Source organism: Coccinella septempunctata, chromosome 6 (genome assembly GCF_907165205.1).
Source record: "Coccinella septempunctata chromosome 6, icCocSept1.1, whole genome shotgun sequence".
NCBI lineage: Eukaryota > Metazoa > Arthropoda > Insecta > Coleoptera > Coccinellidae > Coccinella > Coccinella septempunctata.
Window position 1 is genome coordinate 33,243,655 of NC_058194.1, and position 23,382 is coordinate 33,267,036.

Sequence of the window (23,382 nt, forward strand, 5' to 3'; positions counted from 1 at the left end):
CAGTACTTTGGGAAATAAATCACGTTAATTAAAATTTCGAAAAAATTGGTTAACTTTGAGGAGCTGTAGCAGCCAGAAAAAGAGGCACTGAACATCAGCTGATTTTTTTGATGATAGCTTGGTTCTTTGCAAATGGAAAAAAACAACTGTCATTCATCTACCGCGAACAGTTAAGATTTTATGATTTTTTTCGCGAAGGTCCAAAATTTCCGACGTTCCATCGATCATAACTTGAAAACTAATCCTTTCAGCAATATTTTGTTTGCATTTTCGTAATCTACGCCCTCGAATTATAGAATACTCCAATTTTGGTCGAAATCGGAGAGATAAAATTTTTTTCAAATTTTCCATGGAAAAAATTGCGATTTTTCGAAAAATATTTTTGGTCTCCGATCAAAACCAAATTTATCCTGTACACTAATTCGAGGGCGTAGAACACGAATATGCAAACAGATATTTAAAAAAAAAATTATTTCTCAAGTTATGGTCGATGAAAAATTGGAAATTTTGGACCTTCGCGCAAAAAATAAAAAAATCCAAACTGTTCGCGGAAGATTATTGAAATGTGGTTTTTTTCATTCGCGAAGGATCCATCTATCACAAAAAAAAATCAACATGTATCCAGTGCCTTTTTTCTGGCTGCTACAGTTCCTCAAAGTTGACCGATTTTTTTCGAAATTTTCCACCTAAAATGATTTATTTCCCAAACTACTGAACCTACAAAAAATCTAATTGCATATTCGTGACCTACGATCTCGAATTAGTCAGTTAAATGACCCTGGTGGATATAGCAGAATGAATTTTTTTTTTTGGACTTTGTTGACGCGACATCTAGCGACGTCAATTCAACTAGAAGTGACTTTGGAATCAATATTTTAAAGATCCAACCACAGCCCTCTATTCTTTAGAAGGCTGTGATCCAACTTACGGCCAATTCGTTCTACACATTTCCGACAGATGGAGCTGCTTGCAATCTAGTCGATTATTTTACAGCTCTTTCTTAAAAAGGTAGATCTACCTTTTATCTGCTAGCTCCTCGCTTCATAAATGCATCTGTCTGAAAATATCGTTACATTACATTATAGACAGACCTCCTACAAGCTCAATCTTGATACTATAAAAACTTTTTAGAACCACTACTCGTAAAGTAAAGACAGTGTTTACAGTGTTGATGGGAGCTTCATAATGATTTGAAGAAGAAATATATCTATTAACAGCGTTAAACTTCGAAAATCCTCTTCGTTCTGTTGTAATCAATTCCAAGACTTGTCTCTCAATGCTGTATTTGTACTGGGCGTCCGTATATATCCATCTTTCCTTTCTGATAAAGCCACTCACCTTGATTATTCACTACGTTAGTTTTTATCTTATCAGTTCATGATCGCCAGAACGCACTTCATAAAACTGTGATAGAGATACGGTTGCATGGTCCGTACATTACCTGATTTTCGATTTTCAATAAAAATTGATCGAGTTCGCGAAGTGTTAGCACCCGACAACTGCCCCCATGTGATCGAGACTTGATTCCTCTTCCAAAATGACATTGAAAGATAAGAAGATCAGGATTACCGTGGTCGGGGATGGTGGCATAGGGAAAACGTCGATGTTGATCGCCTACAAAGACAAAACATTCGACGATTCTCAGTATATACCCACAGTGTGAGTATACGATGTAGATTTTAATTGAGATGAGGATAGAGCGAGATTAACAGACGTGGAAAAGGGAGAGTATGAAACTTTCATATGCTTGTAACAACACTCGGCCAAATTGGATCGCATTTAGACCCTTTTTTTGCTTTCAAACCGATGTTTAACCGAAACAACTACAAGCCTCTTTAATTAATACATTTCAGTGTTCTTTTTTCCACGGTTACTTCACCTAGAGTGGCTTCAACTTTGAATAAACATAATTTCTCGAGAGAAATGTTGACATTGTTCTCCTTTTTCCATCTGTATAATTTCGGCGGTCCTCTTGGTCGTTTTGCGTGAAAAATCCTCAAATCCCACCTAACCCTACTGTTTCCAGGTTCGACGTGTATTCAATGACCGTTCCCATAAACGGGGAGGATTATACTGTTATCCTCTCTGATACAGCTGGTCAGGAGGAGTTTGACAAACTCAGGAAGTTCGCATACAAAAACGTAAGTTCAGAGTGCGACACTTGGCGTGTACGTTTTTATTGGATAGAAGAAGGTCTCCCTTGATATGGCCTTCCTTCTTGTTCCATTAATTTGGCGCAGTTCTTGTGTGGGATATGAATCCTTGGGAAGGGTTTTTCTGATGAACTTCTGATTCTTCCCTGAACAGATGCATTTTCAAATCTTCATTTACTCCCATATACGAGGATGTATTGGAAAATTCTTAGCCTACTATAGAACCAAACAAAATTTCAATGTCAAAATATTTTATTACTCAACATATTCTCCTCTTAATTGGATACATTTATTACAGCGAACCCACAACGTCTTTAGACCTTTCAAAAAAATGTTTCTTCTTGCTCTGCAAACCAGACTTCCACAGCTTTCATTACCTCTTCGTTGGAAGAGAATTTAAGACCTTTTACACTTTTTTTCAGTTGAGGAAAGTGATCATAGTCAGATGCAGCCAAATCCGGTGAATAAGGCGGGTGTTCTAGTAATTCAAACCCTAAATCACGAATTTTTTGCATGGCAACATGAGATTTGTGTGCAGGGGCGTTGTCCTGCAAAAACAAATCTCCTTAGGATAGCTTTCCGCGTCTTTTCTCTTTGATGTTTTCCCGTAGAGTGGTCAGTAAGGTCGAATAGTAATCTCCGGTTATTGTTCTACCTTTATCCAAAAAATCAATCAAGATTACTGCGTGGCAATCCCAAAAAATTGAAGTAAGAACTTTACCAGCAGATTTTTGGACACGAATCTTCTTAGGTCTTGGAGAACCAGAGTGTCGCCATTCCATCGATTGTTGCTTTGTTTCTGGATGGTAGAAATGTACCCAAGTCTCATCCATGGTAACAATTCGGTTTAGGAAGTCTACATCGTTTTCAAATCGAGCACAGATCGAACGCGATGCTTCTACCCTTGCACGCTTTTGGTCAACATTCAAACATTTGGGTATCCATTTTGCAGCAATTTTTCTCATGTCCAAATTGACGTGAACTATATGATGAACGCGTTCATATGAAATAGTCAGTGCTTCAGATATCCGTTTTAGCCCAATTTGACTGTCTGATAAAATAATGTCATGAGCTGCATCGATATTTTCGGGGACTGACACAGAAACTGGCCTTCCGATCGGTCATCATCTTCAATGGAAAATTTACCTCGTTTGAAGCTTGCAGTCCAATTTTTCACGGTCGCATACGAAGGACATTGATTACCAAGGGTATTAAGCATATCTTCGTAAATCTGCTCACCTCTCAACCCGTTCAAATACAGGTACTTGATGATGGCTGGATACTCCAATTTTTCGATTTTCACAATTTCGGTGGACATCTCCTTTCTCTTAATTCATTGCGTAACTCTGGTTTACTTTTTTGACCTCAAATTTCACACTGACACTTCTAATGAGTTATTGTTCGTTGTTTTGCTAACGCAATATTTTTTTTTATGCATGAAACTGGTCTAGGCTAACTAGATATCAATACATCCTCGTATAGAAACAATCGAAAAATGGCAACATTCATTTGGATATTCAGAAATATAGTGAGCCTTATATGTTCATTCACTTTGTAATTAACAATACTGTAACTAACCAACGTATATTTCTGTTGAAAAGGTACGTTCTCCAATTTTTTTTTTCCATCCACAAGGCATATAACAATAATCCGAAAAGCTCCTCTTTCACCCCAAATAAAGAAACAGGAATAAGTCAGTTATGCAGTAGGAATTAATTTTCAACTGCTCCATGTTCTCGAGAAAACGAAAAACGAGTGGAAAGCTGTCTGTGCTGCAATTAGCATAACTTGGTACTTTTTTTAGGTAGACGTATTCATCCTTTGCTACTCGACTACAGAGAGGAACAGTTACGAAAACGTTAGGACGCAGTGGAATCCAGAAATAAAGCATTCTTGTCCACACGCAAAAATCGTTCTAGCAGGTATGGGAAGACTTAAGAGATTATCGGGAAAAGGTACTTTTGTTCGCGGTTTCCACGGTTTTTCCTTAATGCCTCAAGCGTGGAAATTAATTTAGAAACACGGAGGTGAAGGATTACGGATTCATTAATAACTTCTCAAGCCCGATGAACAAGATTGATGGAGTATTGTTCGTTGTATCTCGGTAAAGATGAGGGTTTCATCAGAATAGCCACAGAATGCTATCAATTTCATTCTGTAGGCACCTTTTGATCCGCTTGATCACTTTGATTGGGTAGCAATTGAATTAAGGATGATCTATCCCATGTCTTTTTCTAGGGACGAAAGCTGACGACGTGCAGAATACGCAAGTACTCGAAAACGAGGGGAGGAAACTGGCCAAGACCATCAAAGCAGACGATTTTATTCAGAATTCAGCCAAAACCAGATATAACATTCACGAGACCTTCGCCAAGGCCATAGGGGTGGCCCTAAGGTCCAACAACGACTCTCGAAAACCAGAATGTTGCTCAGTTCTGTAGCAGGTGCAATTTGTTGTTTGTTAAAGTTTTGGATGAGAAATGCCCAGAGGAATATTGAAATATTTGTTGTCTACTCGTTAAGGCACTGATTAAAATTTGAAATTCTGTGATAAATTATAAAATATGATGATAATATCTATTGTATTTTACCTGTAACCACATAACTTTGATGGAGATTCGTTGAATTCGACGCAGTATTGAATATACATCGCTATCAGTCATGGTGCGTAAGCCCTTGGGGTACTGAAGGGAAAGTCCCGTCAACCCCCCTGTTCTCGTTCTGCGTCATAAGTGTTGAAACCGAAATCTTTTCTTTTCTATCAGTCATGGTGCATAAGCCCTTGGGGTAGCGAATAAAAGTCTCGAGTAGATCCGCCCTGGTTGTGTTTCTTTCATTTCTGGAGAAATACAATTAATTACATCCCGATACCGTATAGCAAGTCATTTCACTTCGCGAGGTCATCCTTAGTATCCATTTCGTCAGTTCTGGTTGGCGCATTTTATTGAACAACCTTTGATTTTTCACTGTACCCGGTATAAACTTTATAAATTGCTCGTGATCGGATAGAATTACCAGAATGTATGTTTGCTGATCGCTTCACTCATATTTCATACCTACACATATTTCCGTTGTATATATGATCAGTTTCCGAAGGTGTGAATAAACTGGTACATAATTTGATTTTGACTACTTCGTTATCGCTACCACCCTAGATAACACCGAACTCTGTCTCCGACTAGCAGCTACTCTGGTAGGTTTGCTATTCTTCCTATTGAAAAGAAGAGCTGGCGCTCGAGATAAGTTTTCTCCGAGTTAACCACGTTACACTGTTTTTTGATTTCTTCCATCGACTCGTTTAAATAACTGTCTCAATCCAATGTTAATCTTCTCACAAGATTAAACGTCAGGTTTTTTCGATATCTCCGATTTGCAGCAGCCTTAGTAGCTATTCTAGTAATGAATCAAGAATATCTCGCCTTCATTACTTCGATGTGCTGTCTAATCATCCAATAAATTCAGATTGATACTTACATCTCTTACAGAATGCGAGGTAATTCCAGTTCGTAATCACATTTTTCCTCCATCTGGGATGTGCAGGGTAGAGGGACTTCTTACAAATACTTTGCCCGCTCTCCGGCAAGAGCCTCTACGGCATTCAAATTACAAGGATCAACATCTTTCATTTTAGGGATTCTCCGGCCCCCAGTCGTGTTTGACAAGCCAATAAATTGGGTGAATGACTCCGAGAGCTGAGATTGTACAGGGTTGTTCAAATAGTGCTCGGCAAAAAGACGTTTTTGAATTGAAAATGAAGAAATAAACTCATGTTTTCCGTACAAATTCGTGGATTCCTCGATTCAAACTATCGTAATTCAGCTTACTCCTACATATATCTTTCGCAGATTCCTTGGAATCCCTTCAAAGAGACCACACTGCGACATGAAAGATTACAGGGCATTGAAAACCGTGATAGATTGAGGTTCGCAGAAGACGAAGATCGTGATTTTTCGTTGGGAGGTTGGATTATAAATTACAGATATATTCGGTATGGATAAGTTGGCAGTTTGATCCTCGAATTTCGTTATTCATCACACGCGAGAGGGATGTGGTGGGTTAGATGCTGAAACGGCGAATTTTAATCTCATTTCTGACTTGTGGTAGAAGGAAGAACCATTGATTGCAATTGAGAATCATCGAGATGTGCCTAGAAACATCGACATTGTATTGTATTGACTCGTACATTGACTTAAATTGCAAAACAATATAGTTAAAATAAAATTTTTATGATGAAAATTCATATTAATATGATTTTTCAAGTTGCAAATTAATTTTAGGCTGTAGGTCTGCGGTTAAGAAAAATCGAATAAAATAACGAAATTTTATTCCCAGAGAATTCAAACATTTTAAGACTATCAATACAATGTATGGCCTCCACGGGCATCAATAACAGCTTGACATCTTCTTTGCATACTACACACGAGGTTGTTGAACATTTCTTGAGGAATTTGGTTCCATAAACGGGGCAGAAGCTCTCTCAGATCATTTAAGGATTCTGGGGTAGGTTGATGATTACCTAATCTTCTTTGGAGCATATCTCATGTTCTATACAATTCAAATCTGGTGAGTGCGGAGGTATTGGTAAATGTGGAATACCAAGCTCCTCGCGCGCATTCTCAACTATGGCTTCACGGTGCGGTCTAGCGTTATCGCCTAGAAATTGAAAAGTTTCACCAATAGCAGCGTGAAAATTTGGCACAACATTGTCAATGACATGCTCCCTATAATGTAAGGCGGTCATATTCCCAGGACAAATGTGTAGATCTGTGCGCCCGTTGAAACATATCCCGACCCATACCATAACACTGCCCCCTCGGAATGGATGGACTTCTTGGACATAGCGACGATTACGGGGTATGCGTGGGATTGTCCATATCCTTATTCTTCGAGAATCTGAAAATCGTCGATATCTGGATTCATCAGTGAAAAGGACACTACGCCATTGATCGTTCCAATTGATATGTTGCCTTGCCCATTCCAGTCTTTGACGCTTATGGTCACGTGTTAATGGAACTCCTCTTAATGGACGTCTAGAAACTAGATTCACCTCTGTCAAACGTCGTCTGATGGTTTCGATGGAAACTTGGACCCATCTGCATTTTGAAGAGTATTCTGTAGCATCCTACACGTAGATGTAGGGTTTCTTCTCGCCGAAACGATCCTGAGCAGGTGTTGTTTTTCGTCGCCCACCAAGCCTTGGTCTTTCCGCTACAACATCCTGAGTTAGGCCAGCCTGTAGCATTCCGATAGCCCTATTAGCCTCAGAGTTTGTTAATTTACGTCTTGGCATTTTCCGAAAAACTCGTTTCAAATCGAAGCCATTGATAAACTGACTTCATTTCAAAATAAGAACATTCACGAAGCATATGCAAAGAACCAAACTTCAGAAAAAAGGCGACCAGATTGACGAAATGTCTCATACTGATTTTTATCGGATCGATTCAAGTTGTTATTGAGTTTCAAATGATTTTAGAGCGATTTTCACGAAGATTACAAACGATTGAATACGATATCCCTAACTCATGTGGAGCGGTATATTTGTATGAGTCAATGATTCACCTTGTATTGGCCCAGGTATAGGTAATTGTACCTACAAGAAAGAGTAACAGGAGGAGGGTAAAACCGAGAGAGAAGTACTCTGGTGGAATCTTCTGTAATTGGAACACTCTTAAAAGTTTCTTGGGAACTTCAAGTACCTGGATCTTACCAAGAACCTTAGGAAGCACCTGATGAAAATGGATTTAGCAGAAACTGTCGAGTGCAGATCCTATGGGGAGGAGGATTGATTGAACTCCAGATAACCTGGTGACAGTATAGCTAGTCAACAACGCTCTGGATTAAAACTTGCAGGAGCAAAGGTGGTCTCAGAAAATTTCTCCTCCTCTAATTACATCGAAATTCTCCCAATCAGACGAAACCCAAACGGACAATTCCAGCGAGATCCAAAACGCCCCATTCCATCCCATTTACATTCTCACCCCCGCCGACATAATTCAACCCTTAATCCGAATAATATTCATTCAATGAGTCGCGCGGCCTATAAATCAAGACGCCCAGTAAATTTTATCCGGGATGCGACGCCACCAGGTCATCCGGAGGGTCAACGTCCATCGACGAATTAACAATGGTCCCTCCAGAGCAAGGCGCGTCACCTTCGGGAAGCGCGAAGTGGTCCTAAGCAAGGGTGGACGTAGGGGTCTCATTGTTTGACGAAAACTGGGGCGGTTAGAGACTTTCATCTGCCGCAAATTGCAGCAATCCTTCTTGGGGTGCTTTTTAATAGCTGCGTTCGTCCACTTGGAAAGTTCCAGCTTCGTTCTGAGGTATTATAGAGGTTTTTAACTTGAATCAGTTCTTAATGTTGATGTATTGGATAGTTTGAACGTTGTTTCCTTGAGAAGTGTGAAGTTTTTATCGATTTCCTGGGATGTTCATCACTTTGAGAGCTGACATTAGATGTTCTAATGTCCCAAAATAAATCATCTAAATACACAGGTTTTCCTAAGATCCACGTTTTAAACCTAAATGGCCTGTTGAGATTCCTCCGTTTCACCTGGTAATGGCTCCAGTTCATCCCCCATGCACACACATGTGTCAAAGCAAACGTGCAGCAGACTATGTTCGAATTGAGAAGCTCCGTTGAAGAATATACAAACTGCTGCGCCACCTATCCCTAAATAGGCGAACGTGCCACCTAGGTTGAGCGTGCCGTCTGCAGATCCCTGTCAAATGGGTATAAGCACTCTTAAACTTCAACCTAATCTAACCTAACCTAACCTAACCTAAATGGCCTGTTGAGATACCTCCGTTTCACATGGTAATGTCTCCAGTTCATCCCTCATGCACACACATGTGTCAAAGCAAACGTGCAGCAGACTATGTTCGAATTGAGAAGCTCCGTTGAAGAATATACAAACTGGTGCGCCACCTATCCCTAAATAGGCGAACGTGCTACCTAGGTTGAGCGTGCCGTCTGCAGATCTCTGTCAAATGGGTATAAGCACTCTTAAACTTCAACCTAATCTAACCTAACCTAACCTAACCTAAATGGCCTGTTGAGATACCTCCGTTTCACATGGTAATGGCTCCAGTTCATCCCTCATGCACACACATGTGTCAAAGCAAACGTGCAGCAGACTATGTTCGAATTGAGAAGCTCCGTTGAAGAATATACAAACTGGTGCGCCACCTATCCCTAAATAGGCGAACGTGCTACCTAGGTTGAGCGTGCCGTCTGCAGATCTCTGTCAAATGAATATAAGCACTCGTAAACTTCAACCTATGCCATTTGGTGTTGCAGGATTTCTCTACATACTCGACACGCATCACAATCGTCCCGAATTTCAATAAAACGGAGATAAATCGGAGTTCTTCGTCCGAGGGGTATCTTATAAATCCGGACGCTTGGCGAATTTGGGTCGCGCGATCGTAAATCTACCAGATAGAACGAGGGACAAATTGTAATTTGCGTTTATCAAATACGGTTTTTGCGATGTGTTTGGTCGAGGGCAATGTAGGCGACGTTCAAAGTGGCGAGATCGGGAATCAACGACATGGAATGCGGAGTTATGACTGTCGTTTTGCGAGGGCTGATGTATGGGACGTTTTATGACGACTGGATGTATGAAAATGGGGTGATACGATTCGTTAAACCCTCCTGTAGAGATTTACAGAGATGTCTCCTACCAAATCGAGATCGAAAAGGAATATTAACAATAAACTCGAATGGAAATGTGTATTTGACTGATTCAAGAGATAGTTTAGACGTCAGCGTGGTAAATAAACCTTCCTCAACTGAAGGAAATGTCCTGAATGACGTATAGGAACAGAATCACCTCTGGTGATAAGTTGGAGGTAAAATAAGCTGGAAGTGAACTAGCCAAGACTTGAAATAAGTTAGCAGAAGGTCAATAGCGTCCGTAGCTTAGCGGTTAGAAGCGTCGGCTCAGTACTACGCCACCGCAAGGTACTGAGTTCGATCCCGGGCTAGAGAAGGAATTTTTCTAGTCCATACGGGTGCGGGCCACCATTCACTGTTGGGTTCAGATTAACAGTACTGTGCCTTAGGTGGCGTAAGGACACAGTAACAGAGCCTACACAGACCACAACTGATTCTCCGAACTAGTACAAGCCACAGAGCCTCTGAGGAGTACTTCGGTACCTATGGAGAATATGAATAAGGTTGAAAAAGAGCTGTTTTTCAAGCCTGGATTACTACTGAGAGCCCTTTCAGACAGTCCTCTTAAGACTACGTCTTATGCTCTTCATGGAGAAGTTCATCGAAAGCCTGAACTAAACGACCAAATATAATAAAGTTCTATCCATCCAGGGTACTCAGAGGTATTCGAGGCGATGACCAGGCTCATCATTTGGCATGGGAGACGTTCTGAAACACTTTCAATTCATCTTGGAACTAATCTACGAAGATTAGAAAAGAAGGCACTACTGATGAGAGCTTCTTTACCAAAACTATGAAAGGTTGAACACCTATTGGACTGGTTGCGTTTTGAGGTCCACAATCAGTTGTTTCCGACGCCACAGAATATACTCGAATGAGATGCTTTGCTCCCCTGTTCTTCTCTCTCGGAAAAAACAATTTTCACCCAATAATCTCCCCCGATAGAATCTAGATGGCGTAAACAAACAAATTCCAACGTTCTCGCTTATAAGAACAGGAAACGAATAAAATCGACAACGATAAAAATTGGAGTTAAGTACGAGTTTTTCCCTGATGCAGCATTCCTGCATTTCTATTGTGTCGGAAGGCAAAATATCGGCCATGAGCACATTGTGAACCCCCAATCACTCGAACAGATGATGGCAATATCGACCTCTCATTCCGGATAACGATGCTGGATCGCGCCGTAACCCCTCGCGCTATATTTCATGTCCTCGTTTCGTCGCCACCTTTGCAATTCGTTCAAATTAACAGTTTCGCCGGGTGGGATGCATTCATTCCGTAATCTGACGCTTGGAGATGGAGATTGTTGAGAATATCGAAGAAACAATGATGAATTTCGACGTACGTCTTTTTCTCAAACTTTCCTGGGTGTTACAACAGTTTTGAGGAATTTACAATCGACCAAAATGTGCAGTATTCAAGTTCTATTGGTTCTTATTCGATCCTGCTGGCTCCTACAAGATCATGTTCATCCGTTTGTCCATAAGTCGATATCGATTACGATTCATGTGTTCGGCCGCGGCCTTAAAACACGATCGAGGAAAGTTTGAGTGTTATGTGTTCATATCTGTTTTGAGAAGCGGCCGATTTGGCGTTATATCCGGAGTAAATTGCAGCATGACCCAATAAGTCGACCCGAGCTGAAAGTTTTCCAACGCTTTTAGTGGGGCAGAACTTGGCAATTATAGCTGACGCAGGGAGTGTACTTTTTCGACTCCCCAGGCTACAATAGAGGTCAGAGCACCTCGCTATGGATGTCTATTGCACCTGCAAATTGCAACAGATGCTCTCCGCGTCGGTTTTCGTTGTCATTATGGCGTGAACTTTCTACGGCGATATTATGGTGGTTAAGAAGTCGTTTTCTTCCCGAATTTCGGGGTTAATAGGTGCCTAGGTGAGGAAGGTAAAGGGAAAAGCTCTTCTGATCCTTCATTACACATGGAACGAACAGAAACTTTCGGTAATACGAGGATATATTGAAAAATTCTTAGCCTACTATAAAACCAAACAAAATTTCAACATATTCTCCTCTTAATTGGATAGGTACATTTATTACAGCGAACCTGCAACGTCTCTGGACCTTTCAAAAAAAAATGTTTCTTCTTGCTCTGCAAACCGGACCTCCACACAATGTCGAATAGTAATCTCTGGTTATTGTTCTACCCTCATCCAAAAAAATCAATCATGATTACTCCATGGCAATCCCAAAAAACTGAAGCAAGAACTTTTCCAGCAGATTTTTGGACACGAAACTTCTTAGGTGTTGGAGAACCAGAGTGTCGCAATTCTATCGATTGTTGCTTTGTTTCTGGATCGTAGAAATGTACCCAAGTCTCATCCATGGAGACAATTCGGTTTAAGAAGTCTACATCGTTTGCAAATCGAGCACAGATCGAACACGATGCTTCTACCCTTGCACGCGTTTGGTCAACATTCAAACATTTGGGGATCCATTTTGCAGCAATTTTTCTCATGTCCAAATTGACGTGAACTATAATGATGAACGCGTTCGTATGAAATATTCAGTGCTTCAGATATCCGTTTTACCCCAATTCGACGGTCTGATAAAATCATGAACTGCGTCGATATTTTAGGAAAATTGATCATCAAGGGTTTTAAGCATATCTTCGTAAATCTGCTTACCTCTTAACCCTTCTGAATACAGGTACTTGATGATGGCTCAATACTTCAATTTTTCGATTTTCACAATTTCGGTGGACATCTTCTATCTTTTAATTAATTGCGTAACTCTGGTCTACTTTTTTGACCTCAAACTTCACACTGACACTTCTAATGAGTTATTTTTCGTTGCTATGGTAACGCAATAACTGGTCTAGGCTAACTAGATATCAATACATCCTCGTACGTTGAATTTTCAGCGTTCTAAATGAACAGAGTCGCATGTTCGAACAGCTATAAATCATCCTGAATACCTGGAAATCTTCATGGCACTCCTTGAAAACCCCAAAATCCCTGGATCAATAAGCCACACCCGTACATCAAAAATAACTTCAGTATTTGAGTCTGCAGCCAGTTTCACAATCGTAATGAAGTCTCTTGATTGTCGCTGAATAAAAAAATACCACCATCCTTTTTGCTCAACCATGAAATATTTTGATGAGGACTTCGGCATCTAATTACATGTGATCTCCGCGATTCAAGGTGCAAAAAATAACGAATTTATCACCCCACGGCCAATATAAAACCCCCGAAGCCGTATCGCACTTTCGCAGGCGTAAATATAAATCGAAATTTCCTCTAAGACTCTTCTGTCGTAACTTTCCAGCTGAAAATTGCCCGTCTAGCTAGACTTTCCGCGATTGTTCTCTTTATTGAAGGTGAAATGGGACGGTGCAAGGTTATTTATACATCACACAGAAACGTCGCGATCTTATTTCTCTATTTTAATAGTGCCGGAAGGGTTGAATTCGCTCGGTTGAAGATTTTAGTGTCCTCGGTTGGATCCGACGATGATTCGTTTCGGTTTGGGTCGAAATTTTTGGCAGATTGTCTTTCTCGTTTCCGGTTTCAGTATGGCGTAGCACTACTACGAAACTATCAATTACCAAACTCATCGGCATTGTGTCGATAACATAAATTCCCAGACTTCGAAGTAGTTCGCCTCTCAGCAACTATAAATCTGTCGCGAACACAACGTTTAAATGCATATTTATAGGACCATGCCTTCAGCAAAACAGTCTCAGTTTCCACTAAGACTAAGGGTATGTTTTAACGCTTCGTGGAGCTCTGAGTTGAAAGGAAGGGTTTGAAAAATCTTAGGATGATTCATTTCAAGATGAGGTTCTTGTACAGGGTACACACTGAAGCTGCGACGAAGATTAGGTAGGTGATTTTAAAAAACAAGCTTGGCAAACGCAACCTTAATGATCGTTCTCTGTTATTTTGTGCCGTACTTTACCCTGTTTCGCAAGTCTGACTTTTCCCTTCGCTATCAGTCATGGTGCGTAAGCCCTTGGGGTAGTGAAGAGGAAGTCCCGTCAACCCCCCCTGTTCGCGTTCTCGCGTCATAAGTGTTGAAATAGAAATATTTCTGTTGTATATATAATCAATTTCCCAAGGTGTGAATAAACTGGTACACAATTTAATTTTGACTACTTCGTTATCGCTACCACCCTAGATAACAGCGAACTCTGTCTCCGACTAGCAGCTACTCTGGTAGGTGTGCTATTCTTCCTAGTGAAAAGAATAGCTGGCGCTCGAGATAAGTTTTCTCTGAGGAAATCACGTTACAAGTGTCATAGCTCACCACAGATTCTTTCTAATGGCAGCAGAGCTGCCTCTAAGGTATTAATGTCAGACTTGGTCAAATAAAAAGTTATTTCCGCTCAAAGTTGGCTGCTTCATCAGGCTTTTATTCAGTTTCTCAACTGCGTATTTGAGTATCGAATGGTTATAATAATCCTAATGAGAACGTCACTAGGTCTCGAAGAATACATGTTGAACGACGTAACATCTTTATTCTGCCACATAACAAGAAGCCTCTGGAAGACCCAGAGACTCCCCTGATAGCGTAAAACAGCCAGTTTAAAAAAAGAAACACTCACCAGCAAAATGCACCGGCTCCACCTTGAACTTCTGCACGCCCTCCTTGTTCAGCTGCGGCGTGGACAGCTGCAGGCCGTGATTGACCACGTTCACCATCACCGAACACACCACTATCACCCAACCCCATCCTCCCTCCAGGTAGTAGTGCTTCCGGAGGGTGGCCGACTTCCTGGCGTCCAGGGGTAGGTCCGGCTCGCTGGAGTCCCTCCTATGCGGCGGTTCCGGTCCGTAGCGGTGTATCGGACACCGTAAGCGACCTGGGGCAACGTGTTCCGGCGAGAGCCTCTCGGTGTAGATGTAGTCCCAGTTATCGACGCGGATGCTGGGTCTCCTGCCTGAAAGACGGCCGTTTTGAGAGAGGGTAAGGTGGACGGTGAGACACTGAAAGCTGAAGCGAGAGATTTGATGCGTTTCGAGAAAGAACAACCATGTCACGCTATTTGTTTCTGGAAATCTACTTGAATCTCATTATGAGGAATGTTTTCTCAATATTATACAGGCTGAGTCTTTGACTCGTACGAATATTTCAACTGCAGATTCTTTAGATCAAAAGAAATTCCATAAAGAGCTGTGCCACCCCTGTAAAAACAAAATAACGTTCAGTATACGAGGATGTATTGATATCTAGTTAGCTTAGACCAGTTCTATACATAAAAATATATTGCGTTACCATAGCAACGAACAATAACTCATTAGAAGTGTCAGTGTGAAGTTTGAGGTCGAAAAAGTAAACCAGAGTTACGCAGTAAATTGAAAGAAAGAAGATTTTCACCGAAATTGTGAAAACCGAAAAATTGGAGTATCGAGCCATCATCAAATATCTGTATTCAAAAGGTTAAGGGGTAAGCAGATTTACGAAGATATGCTTAATACCCTTGGTGATCAATGTCCTTCTTAGGCGACCGTGTAAAATTGGACTGCAAGCTTCAATAGATGCAAGATCCATTGAAGATGATGACCGATCGGGAAGGCCAGTTTCTGTGTGATGCAGTTCATGACATGATTTTATCAGACCGTCGAATTGGGCTAAAACGGATATCTGAAGCACTGAATATGTCATACGAAGGCGTTCATCATATAGTTCACATCAATTTGAACATGAGAAATTGCTGCAAAATGGATACCCAAATGTTTGAATGTTGACCGAAAGCGTGCAAGGGTAGAAGCATCGCGTTCGATCTGTGCTAGATTTGAAAACGATGTAGACTTCTTAAACCGAATTGTTACTATGGATGATATTTGGGTACATTTTTACGATCCAGAAACAAAGCAATAATCGATGGAATGGCGACACTCTGGTTCTCCAAGACCTAAGAAGTTTCGTGTTCAAAAATCTGCTGGAAAAGTTCTTGCTTTAACTACCATCAAAATATTTGTACGAGTCGAAGACACCCTGTAGAGTATAGAGGGTGATTCATCATCAAAGAAGATCAAGATACTGAAAATAGTTGAGCCTTGAACATGAGGGTCAGAAATTCAATTCTAGCGTTTTTTTGTGGCGATTTAATCCTGCATAATAAACTTATACAAACAGATGTTTGTATAACACTTTCGAAAAATTCACATTCAGCTAAAACCTAAAATTTCAGGAGTAGGTGAACGTGTTTTCCCCAGTTCTCATACAAAAACAGTCGTACATTAATTCGGCAACTTAACCTAATAAACACGGAAAAGCGAGAGTGTACAAACATGCCATAAAGCCACATCAACGCACAGAAAGGGAGAAAAACCAGGGGAAAGGTAAACATCGAGAGTGGCATATTTCCTACCTATCCTACATTCGTTCTCGCCCGAAGTTTCCTCTATTCTTGTCAGAGCCAGCACGTGAAACTTCTCGACTCTAGATATATCGTGCTGTTTATCATTGCACTTGTCTGTAAAAAAAAATTGAAAGAGCTATTCGTGGCGTTCTGGTTGTAGCAACAGGTCTGTTGCTTTTTGGGAGTTATATGATGTTGTTGTACCAAAACTCCAAGGTGGATTCGTATCGTTGCAAAAATATGGTCCTTCGCATTCTTCCGAATTTCAACAACATCATTTCCTCCTCAGACAGTCTTGGAAACGTCGATGAGCAACCTCCCCAATTGGGTTAGTAAACGGAAGAGAGGATAATTTCATTGTATTTCAAGGTGATGAGTCGGCAAACGCCACCCCTGTTTACACGAAGTAAATGACGTTAGTAAATCCGATTTGACGCTTGACGTGTGGGTGTCAGAATCTCCTACCCGTTGAACCTAAGCGCGTCGAGATGTTTATTATTGTTTGTCGTTGTATCGGAGGGTGCTGGGGAATTGGAGAGTTTACGTTCTGAATGAAACAGTCTTTAGTTTTGCATGTGTGCAATTCTAGGGTAGCTGGGGAGGATTTTCAGGAGTTTATCTGGAAAGATTCCTCGGAATCTGGAAATATCACCCTGTCAGATCAACAAAATACAGACTGCTCATTTGTAGCATTTGAAATTTACAATTTGCAGCCCCTCAAAGATTATAATGCATCACAATTGGACGATAAAGAAATCCTGACCATCTTGGCGTTACTGTGAATCATGCGACATGCTGGGGATATGTTTTCAATAGAAAACACACTCTTAAACTCTTCAAAATGGATAAATTGGACATTACTGATCTTCTAGGACGACAGATTGAGATTTTAGCCCCAAAAACAATTTCTGTGAGCTATAGATGACCCTCCAGTGAGTGTGAGTTTATATTTCAGCTCCTAAAAATCTTCTTTCTAGAGAATTCTAGTGAGCATAGCTTCATTTCCTCAGGTGTATTCACGTTTCTCCTCAGCATTCTCCAGTCAATAAATTTCCAGCCCATATTTGTGCATCCACCCTCATTGCCGAGTGAAATTAATAAAAGAAGCACCAAAATAAATCATTGTCTATGGAGTAACTTTTTCCCAATCACGAATTTTCAACCGTTCCAATCTAAATCGAAAAGTTATCCAGAAAAATCGGCTACGTCAGAGGACAAACATCTAAACGCTCTCCAAACTTTCATCCAGCTTCAAATTGGTTCGGGATCGTTATATAAATTGGTATTTACCGGTGTTAACCCACATAGGAGGAGATGGGCGACCTGCACCAACGTTTCCCTGTTTTGTTTCAACGAGATCACGGGTTATCCGGATTTCTGGAAGGTGAACTAGTTTTATTTGACGAAGTTGGATTATTCTTGTAATGAATCGATGTTTTGATGGGTTATCCTGGAGTCTCTGGACTTAATAGAAGTTATCTGAAGATTCAGAACACAAATATCGTTTGAATATAAGGAATGAGATAATGGACCAATGGATTTTACGTATCCAGATTCACATGGAGAGTTGGATATCTTCTTCCTTACATTCATATCACAGGCCTCTTTACACTTTTCAAGATAATACCCTAACGTTTCATCGTAAAATAAAAATTAACGAGCATCCTCCCCATCCAACTCTTTAACTTTCTCATCCAAGCTCCCAGAACCCCAAAAACAAGACCACATTGCCCTCCAGAGCTTCCAATTTGCATAATTACCTTCGTCTTGACTCCCCTCGTGATCGAATTCCATTTCCTGGTCCAGTATAGTCGAAACCGTGTCTGTGCGAACAGTGGCTCGATACTGGGGTGGCGGCGGCGTAACATTGGCGAGCATCTCCAGATGTTTCCTGGAAAGGGGCAATACTGACGTCTTTCCTCTGGTGCGAAGAGGCGACTTGATTCCGTCGACTGTCCCATCTTTTTCTTGGGTCGTTGGGGGTACTGGATCTGTCGGTTCTTCTGGTGCGTGAGCTGTTTGATCGGCTGGGGTTTGGTCCGGATGTTCGAGTTGGTCCTTCGGTGGAGTCTGCATGGACTGGGATGTTTCGTTTGTTGGATTAACTGGAGAACAAAATAAGTTAGTCGTAGATGTAGGTTGTCGAAGGGGGTTGCATTGGACTGCCTCCCATCAATGCTGTTTGGTCTATAGCTCGAGTTCCAGAGATCTAATGAACTCCAGTATCTGGGTTAGCTTAAAGGAGGTTGAATTGCTTGATCCATTCTCATGAGGTGCTTCCTGAGGTGAAAATGCCATGTGAGGAATCCAGAATGATCCAGATTCTTCTCAGATCTCGCTTTGTTGAAGATCCCTGGGAACTTTTTGGATTGTTCCAGTATCTGAAGATTTCTACAGAGCGATTCTCTTTCCTTCTCTTTGCTAGGAAGCACAGCACTGGGTGTAGTTTTTGTTACGACCAGATCCTCGCACGAAAATGTGAAGAAGACCTCCTAAGTTGATCCCTTACAGGGTATCACCTTCTCTGGAAACACCCAATGAGGAATCATCCAGAAACTGACGAGTGCAGTTTCTGTGGACTCTCAGATACAGGAGTCCCTTCGAAATCTGGAACTGGCAAGCTATAGACGACATATTTGATAGAATAGGTCTGATGGGGGCTCAGTTGATCTTGAGATGGCAGAGCAATATAATTCTCCTTGAAATTTACAATCTACAAGTAGAACGTTGGGTCGAACATTGTTCTCCTACCTTGACTCGTACCTGATGTGTCGTATTCCCCATCCTCCTCGTTTCTCTTGGAGATCGAACTGTAGATGTGGCCTTCCGAGTCCACCCTCAACTGCACCACGGCGAAGGTGTTGACCGGCCACGACTTGCTGTGATTCAACGTCATCTTCGTGGCGCTGCCTATATCTCATGTCGTGATCGACCACCTCGAACATTTATCACCGATATCCGGCAGCTCTGTAACTTTCCCTATTCCGGCGATTGGACTACTTCATCGAGGCTGAGCCGGGACTCCATCTCTCCTGTTTATTTATGCGGGATCCGGAGTCTCTCCAGTCTGAAACAATGATACTTAAATTCGCGGAGTGAAAATATGCGAGATGCGGATGAGAGGCAGGGATTTATTGCCAGGGAGAAAGGGGGATCTTTTTAGGTCTGCGGTTGGGAAATCAGTCTCGCTATTTTATGCTCAACATTGGAGAATATCCCGAGGTTCGAGACGCTCCATCTGTAGAACGGTGGAAATTCGTCTCATTGAAAGACTTCGTTGATACCGACGACGGCGGTTGTGCCGAAATGGATGAAGTTCTCAGATTTTGTAATAAAAGAGTTACTCTTTCAGAATATGTATCACGTTCAGATCTGCGATAATTTTCCTGCAAGATTAATCTCTCTAAAGATGACCGTCGAAAAATTCCAAAAAGTTGGGTTCAGTTAAAACTTCCTCGAGATCGAACGGTTGTGCCGAAATGGATGAACTTCTCAGATTTTGTACAAGAAGAGTTGCTCTTTCAGAATATGTATCACGTTTAGATCTGCGATAATTTTCCTGGAAGATTAATCTCTCTAAAGATGACCGTCGAAAAATTCCAAAAAGTTGGGTTCAGTTAAAACTTCCTCAAGATCGAACGGTTGTACCGAAATGATTGAAGTTCTCAGATTACTTAATAGAAGAGTTGTTCTTTCAGAATATGTATCACCTCAAGATCTACGATAGTTTTCCTGGAAGATTAATCTCTCTAAAGATGACCGTCGGAAAATTCCAAAAAGTTGGGTTCAGTTAAAACTTCCTCAAGATCGAACGGTTGTACCGAAATGGATGAAGTTTTCAGATTACGTACTAGAAGAGTTGCTCTTTCAGAATATGTATCACCTTTAGATCTACGATAGTTTTCCTGGAAGATTAATCTCTCTAAATATGACCGTCGAAAAATTCCAAAAAGTTGGGTTCAGTTGAAACTTCCTCAAGATCGAACGGTTGTGCCGAAATGAATGAAGTTTTCAGATTACGTACTAGAAGAGTTGCTCTTTCAGGATATTTATCACGTTTAGATCTGCGATAATTTTCCTGGAAGATTAATCTCTCTAAAGATGACCGTCGGAAAATTCCAAAAAGTTGAGTTCAGTAAAAACTTCCTCAAGATCGAACGGTTGTACCAAAATGATTGAAGTTCTCAGATTACTTAATAGAAGAGTTGTTCTTTCAGAATATGTATCACCTTTAGATCTACGATAGTTTTCCTGGAAGATTAATCTCTCTAAATATGACCGTCGAAAAATTCCAAAAAGTTGGGTTCAGTTAAAACTTCCTCAAGATCGAACGGTTGTGCCGAAATGGATAAAGGTTTCAGATTACGTACTAGAAGAGTTGCTCTTTCAGAATATGTATCACGTTTAGATCTGCGATCATTTTCCTGGAAGATTAATCTCTCTAAAGATGACCGTCGGAAAGTCCCAAAAAGTTGGGTTCAGTTAAAACTTCCTCAAGATCGAACAGTTGTGCCGAAATGAATGAAACTCTCAGATTTTGTACTAGAAGAGTTGCTCTTTCAGAATATGTATCACATTTAGATCTACGATAATTTTCCTGGAAGATTAATCTCTCTAAAGATGACCGTCGAAAAATTCCAAAAAATTGGGTTCATTTCGATGAGCACCTCCCGTTCGAAGGGTCTCCGAGTACATCAAAATACACCCCGGACCAGAACGACTGAAAATGTAGGCAAGTCCCACTCGAGGCATCGAAAGAAACCCCATCGGTGGTCGGGGTAAGCAAGAAGACACCCCTCTAGGACGCCGCCCCCTATCTCTGCCCGCATTACAAATGTTCCTTCGGACGTACGTTCCCAAGACGGCACAAAATGAATATTTGATATATGATCTGCATGTGTGTCTCCCGCGACGGGGCATCGGATGCATTTTACGGTTTTCCAGGGCACTTCGTTCCCGATATGCTCCAGAAAATTTGTCGCATCCCATCCGGAATTGCCGTTACTTACACGCGGATAACGCTATCTGGGGAGGATTGTTCACTTGCTGTTATTTCCATTTCTCTGATACACTTCAGGATATATCGTAAAATGGGGCGAAAAAAAACGCACATAAGGGGTTTTCCTCAGTTGGAGGTACAAATGAAGGGAGGAGATTCTCTCGAATCCTGTAATTTGAAGAAAAAAAGTGCCATAACAGAACCCTCTGAGATCAAACATCTAATAAAGAGAGAAGATGTCCACCGAAATTGTGAAAATCGAAAAATTTGAGTATCGAGTATCAAGTACCTGTATTTAAAAGGCTTAAGTGGTCAGCAGATTTACGAAAATATGCTTAATACCCTTGGTGATCAATGTCCTTCGTATGCGACCGTGAAAAATTGGACTGCAAGCTTCAAAAGAGGTGAATTTTTTATTGAAGATGATGACCGATCGGGAAGGCCAGTTTCTGTGTCAGTCCCCGAAAATATCGATGCAGTTCATGACATGATTTTATCGAATTGGGCTGAAACGGATATCTGAAGCACTGAATATTTCATACGAACGCGTTCATCATATAGTTCACGTCAATTTGGACATGAGGAAAATTGCTGCAAAATGGATACCCAAATGTTTGAATGTTGACCAAAAGCGTGCAAGGGTAGAAGCATCGTGTTCGATTGTGCTCGATTTGAAAACGATGTAGACTTCTTAAACGGAATTGTTTCTATGGATGAGACTTGGGTACATTCATACGATCTAAAAACGAAGCAACAATCGATGGAATGGCGACACTCTGGTTCTCCAAGACCTAAGAAATTTCGTGTCCAAAAATCTGCTGGAAAAGTTCTTGCTTCAGTTTTTTGGGTTTGGCATGGGGTAATCGTGATCGATTTTTTGAATAAGGGCACAACGATAACCAGAGATTTCTATTCGATATTACTGACCATTCTACGGAAAAAATTGAAGAGAAAAGATCCAAAAGTGTTTTGTTTCTGCAGGACAACGCCCCTGCACACAAATCTCATGTTGCCATGCAAAAAATTCGTGATTAAGGGTTTCAATTACTAGAACATCCCCCTTGTTCACCAGATTTGGCTCCATCCGACTATCATCTCTTTCCTCAACTAAAAAAAAATTAAAAAGTCGTTTTTTTTTCTTCCAACGAGGAGGTAATAAAAGCTGTGGAGGTCTGGTTTGCAGAGCAAGAAGAAACATTTTTTTCGAAAGGTCTAGAGACGTTGCAGGTTCGCTGTAATAAATGTATCCAATTGAGAGGAGAATATGTTGAGTAATAAAATATTTTGACATCGAAAATTTGTTTGTTTCTATAGTAGGCTAAAAATTTTTTAATACATCCTCGTACTATCAAAAATTTCCTATCCGGAAAGATTTTCTAACCATATGACGCAACTTGGAGAAAATCCTTCCCGTGGCTCCAGAGCTTCGCCAAATTCTGGTCTACACGTTGAGTTATAACGTGAGAAACGTGACGTGAACAAGAGTAACAAGACTTAAGTATGATCGATAATGTTCAATTTTCAACAGCGTGAAAATGAGATTTATTCTTCGGCCAAGTTCGTATACTTGCTACGTACTAGAACTTTCCACTTGTTTTCTCGTGAACTAGTGTTCTGATGGGGATATATCTGTGATTTAGGAGGTGCATTTTTGGATTCTTAAGGAAGAATTACTAGGGTTGTTAAGGTTGTGTGGATTGCGAGTTTCAGTGGGGATGGAAAATGCACTGTCTTTTCTAAATATAGCTTTATCCTTGGCAAATATACGATCGAGACTGAACGAATAATGATTCTTACAAAAGCGTGTTTTAAAACACAATTTTCTGTTTGAGGAAATGATGAGATCTTCTTAAATTATCACAAGCATTAATACTGAATTAACTTGTACCATTCAATACTCACAAGATCCAATTTACTCTGAAATTAACTGCGAAAGTCCACCAAAACTAAAGATCGAAACAGGATGATATCACTGCTGATTGATTAACATGTTTGTTCGCCGTTTGATGAGAATTTTCCGGCGATCTTTCTAATCTCGGCATTAGTTTTTCCAAAACTCATTCATTTTCGTTAACCGTTCTCTATGCCGGAGGAGATATCGACTGAAAGAAAGGATCGACTAGAATGAATTGGTCTATATTTTTTGCGTAAGATGGATGTGCTTTGAATTAACTAAAGGATTCAGGCCAGTAGTGGCATATTTCCTTGTACGCTATTCGATTG

General features: G+C 40.8%; 2 protein-coding genes across 2 annotated transcripts in view; one reads left to right on the forward strand and one right to left on the reverse strand.

Annotated features, from left to right (window-relative positions):
- LOC123314716 (monocarboxylate transporter 12) overlaps positions 1–18,245 on the reverse strand; it is a 122,859-nt gene extending 104,614 nt beyond the window's left edge. Inside the window, exons 1-3 of the mRNA XM_044900026.1 lie at positions 17,921–18,245; positions 16,170–16,274; positions 14,400–14,735 (exon numbers count right to left, since the gene is read on the reverse strand). Coding sequence (XP_044755961.1) covers positions 14,400–14,735; positions 16,170–16,274; positions 17,921–18,236 — 757 coding nt within the window. The 5' untranslated portion in view covers positions 18,237–18,245. The remainder of the gene's footprint in view (positions 1–14,399; positions 14,736–16,169; positions 16,275–17,920) is intronic.
- LOC123314733 (ras-like GTP-binding protein RhoL) lies at positions 1,232–4,729 on the forward strand. The gene is made up of 4 exons (XM_044900046.1): positions 1,232–1,659; positions 2,027–2,141; positions 3,958–4,075; positions 4,392–4,729. The coding sequence occupies exons 1-4, from the start codon at positions 1,538–1,540 to the stop codon at positions 4,592–4,594; spliced, it is 558 nt and encodes a 185-aa protein (XP_044755981.1). The 5' UTR covers positions 1,232–1,537; the 3' UTR covers positions 4,595–4,729.
- Positions 18,246–23,382: the final 5,137 nt, after the last annotated feature.

Coding starts and splice junctions, on each gene's coding strand:
- LOC123314733 (XM_044900046.1), top strand. CDS start 1,538: ATGACATTGAAAGATAAGAAGATCAGGATTACCGTGGTCGGGGATGGT. Junction 1,660..2,026: donor TCTCAGTATATACCCACAGT/GTGAGTATACGA, acceptor TACTGTTTCCAG/GTTCGACGTGTATTCAATGA. Junction 4,076..4,391: donor CGCAAAAATCGTTCTAGCAG/GTATGGGAAGAC, acceptor GTCTTTTTCTAG/GGACGAAAGCTGACGACGTG.